Source organism: Rhea americana, unplaced genomic scaffold (genome assembly GCF_003343005.1).
Source record: "Rhea americana isolate MKP2758 unplaced genomic scaffold, rheAme1 scaffold_28, whole genome shotgun sequence".
Lineage (NCBI taxonomy): Eukaryota > Metazoa > Chordata > Aves > Rheiformes > Rheidae > Rhea > Rhea americana.
This window is the reverse complement of record NW_028186401.1, coordinates 6,778,066-6,781,194: the sequence shown is the minus strand read 5'-3', so window position 1 is coordinate 6,781,194 and position 3,129 is coordinate 6,778,066. Positions and strand designations below refer to the sequence as shown.

At 48.3% G+C, this 3,129-nt stretch overlaps 1 protein-coding gene across 1 annotated transcript in view; it reads right to left on the bottom strand.

The window, feature by feature from the left end:
• The window catches only part of LOC146593828 (cell surface hyaluronidase CEMIP2-like), a 55,508-nt gene extending 54,038 nt beyond the window's left edge, over positions 1–1,470 (bottom strand). The window contains exon 1 of the mRNA XM_085308721.1: positions 888–1,470. Coding sequence (XP_085164847.1) covers positions 888–1,400 — 513 coding nt within the window. The 5' untranslated portion in view covers positions 1,401–1,470. The remainder of the gene's footprint in view (positions 1–887) is intronic.
• Positions 1,471–3,129: the final 1,659 nt, after the last annotated feature.

Below are 3,129 nucleotides of genomic sequence, written 5' to 3'. Positions count from 1 at the left end.
GCCGCTGCGCCAGGGCCTCTCGGCGCAGCCCGTCGGGCAACCTGGAGACAGGGGACGCGGTCAGCAGCTCGTACGACAACGCTGAYGAACAAGCAGATCTTTTTTTAACTCCTCCCAGCTGTCAAATGCTGTCATCCTTCACCACGCTTGACTTCGTTTCTTTCCCAGGACGGAAGAGCATCCCCACRCAGCTCCGCGCGCAGCCCTCGGCTCCGAGCAGGAGCAGGCTGGCGCAGCCGCTGCCCTGGGGAGCTGTGAACAACACACTGCTAATGACCCCTGCCTGCATTATGGCTGCTCTCCGAGGCCGCCACAGGACCCGCAGCCCCACAGGGCTAGGTACACCATTACCATAATGCTGCTTTTAGTGACTGTATCGACCCCCACAGACTGTCTCCTTATAATGCAGCTCCCAGCCTATGGCCCATCTCCAGCGAATGCCTTCTGCTCCAGCGTTCATCTAGCATCTCCTGTTTTGCAGATAGCAATTGCTCCCTCCCTACCTACTTCATGAGATGCTGCCTACAGTGAGCACACTGAGGTCTGGGCACTGCTCTGCAAGGCGTCAGGGCCCAAATGACAGTGGCAGCTCCAGGCTGAGCTCCTGCAGCGAGGCACWGGCAGTCACCTCGTGCTGGACTGCATGCAGCACCATCCACCCTGGGCAGCACATCTCACACTGACCCACATCTGAGCGCCAGCAGAAGCTGGCTGCCCTGACCGCGAGGAAGAAGAGGGGAGGCAGAAACCACAGATGGGAAAGCATGAGACTGAGCAGCACTATCACCTTGTGCTTTCAAGTACACATCATAGGTCACTCACAGGTAGTAGAGACAACCCCAAAATGGTGAGAAACCAAAACCATGTCTTTTCCTTATGTACTTACCACTTTGTTTCACTTTGGGCTTTATCTGGATTTTCCTTGTTTGAAGCATTTGTTCCTCTAGCAGCAAGAAGGCTTTGGATGGCTGAGCTTCAGACAACACTCCCATGTTCCTGAGGAGCTGAAGCACCCGGTGTAGCAAGAAAGGCTTCAGTTTGTAGCGTGCCACCTTGAGAGGACCAATCCGAATTTTAGGCTGATTGACTTCTCGATCACAGTTATAAAATCGGTAGAGATTCCAGGCCAAGCTAGGTCCAAAGGTGTCCATTAAAACATATCTGGAAAGTTTAAGGAGCATGTCACAGGACAWCTGCTTTCCCTGTGATTTCTGGCTCAGATTCTGACTTAACAAACTTCTTCTTTCCCTGTGGCGTACGAGAGAGTTGCTTCTGAACAAGCTGGAGGGTTGGTAAGAGCCCGCAGTCCCTGCCAGACTTTTGGTACTGTGGAACAGCCCCTCATAATCCATATCCCACAAAAAATTGTTGGGATTCAGGCTATTTTCTGAAATAATCATAAATACAGTAAGACCTATGAAACATAAACAGTGAAGAAAAATGTTCCTCGTGTATTTCTTAGAAGATATATATATATATTATATAAACACACACTTATGCATGTTCTACTCTATCCCTGAACACACTGTAGTTTACTACACTACTTTGACAAGCTTACTGTCCATACTGACAGGCCAAATCAACAGATTATAATGACTAATAATGTATTTAGTTCTCAGGATTTTTTTATTAATTCTTTTTAAGTACTATAATATAATAACGACTATTTGCTACTTTTTATTTAAACACAAATTTAAACTAAATTTCTGTAATGGATGCTCAAGAAAAATATCTTTCTTATACACATGTACATAGATTCCTCCAAAATACCAATGACCAAAGAATATGTTCTATTTCATCTAATTTTTCTGGAAAAGACTAATAATAGTCATGATTCCTATTACAGATTACAAGTACACCTTATATATTACATGGAGTAAGATAATGTCTTTTTCCTACACGGCTGAGGAAGGAAGACGTTCACCTCTTGCTGGCCCACTAGACCAGCTAGGGTTTAATACAGTTTCTATGACTCCAATAGATATAGAGAAGGGTTTGAAATAGTTAATGCTTTAACATAACGACATTAACATAAYGACATACTGTTAGAGGTCATGTCCTCAGAGTCCTGGAATGTGACTGCAGCATTCCCTTTCCTTTCTGAAGGGGAGGACTGAGATTTTTTAAAATGTTCTTCTATTTCCTAGAGGTGGATCTCCGTCCTTCTGCACGTTTTAGAAGCTTCAAATATTTTTTTTTAAATTTGATCTCAAGATGAGGGTTATCAGCTTGAGGTAGTCATGACTGACTTTCAAAGAGATTACTTGCATATTGGAATCATATTAGTGACAAGCTCTATTAAATTGTTAGAATTTTACATTTTGAAATATACATTTATGGCTGTAGTTCCATCACTGTGAAATATAACCCTGTAAATTGCAAAATAGGACTGCCAGGACTAGAAGGCAGCGCGTAACTCAGAAATACGTCAGAACGATACTACTAATGTGCRTGTTTACTGCATCGCTCATTCAAAACGATCAGTCGAGGTTGCAGCAGTCCCATTCGCCGGGCCCGAGAGACGAACGACTTCTCCGACTATTTTATAGATGCGCAAACTGAAGCAGATGGGGGCAAATAGCTCGTGCAGGACRGGTGGGAGGAACAAGGAGAGGGACAGGAGAATGCAGCTGGCCCACGCATGAAGGGGGGGATGTTATGACTGGCACGGGCTGGACCGGGCCCTGGGCCAGCGCCTGAGCCCCCCTCTCCGAACGCTCCACGGCGCGTGGTCACGCTGCCGCGACCGGGAAGCGGCTTCAAACGCGAGYGATATCGCAGCTTCGGGTGGGTCCGCAAACTTTCTAGAATAAACTGCGGTGGCGCTTAGAATGAAAACAGCGGAGGCACGAGCAACGCTTCCACTGCAAAGGCAGCCCTTAACTAAGGAAAGGCCTGAAGAATACGAGAAGAAAATCGATTACGGGCCAACTGCACACGGTCACCGCCGGGGCCGCGGTCAAACCGCGCCGCCTAACCGRGCCTCGCGGCGGCCAGCAGCGCTTTCCCCTTCCAGTTTTCCTCCAGGTAACGCCCCAAGCTGCCGGACGCCCTCTCCGACCCCCCGAGCCGCCACCGCGCAGGCAGCAGCGCCAAGACCCCCGCGGCCGGGCCGAGGGGGCGGCGCAC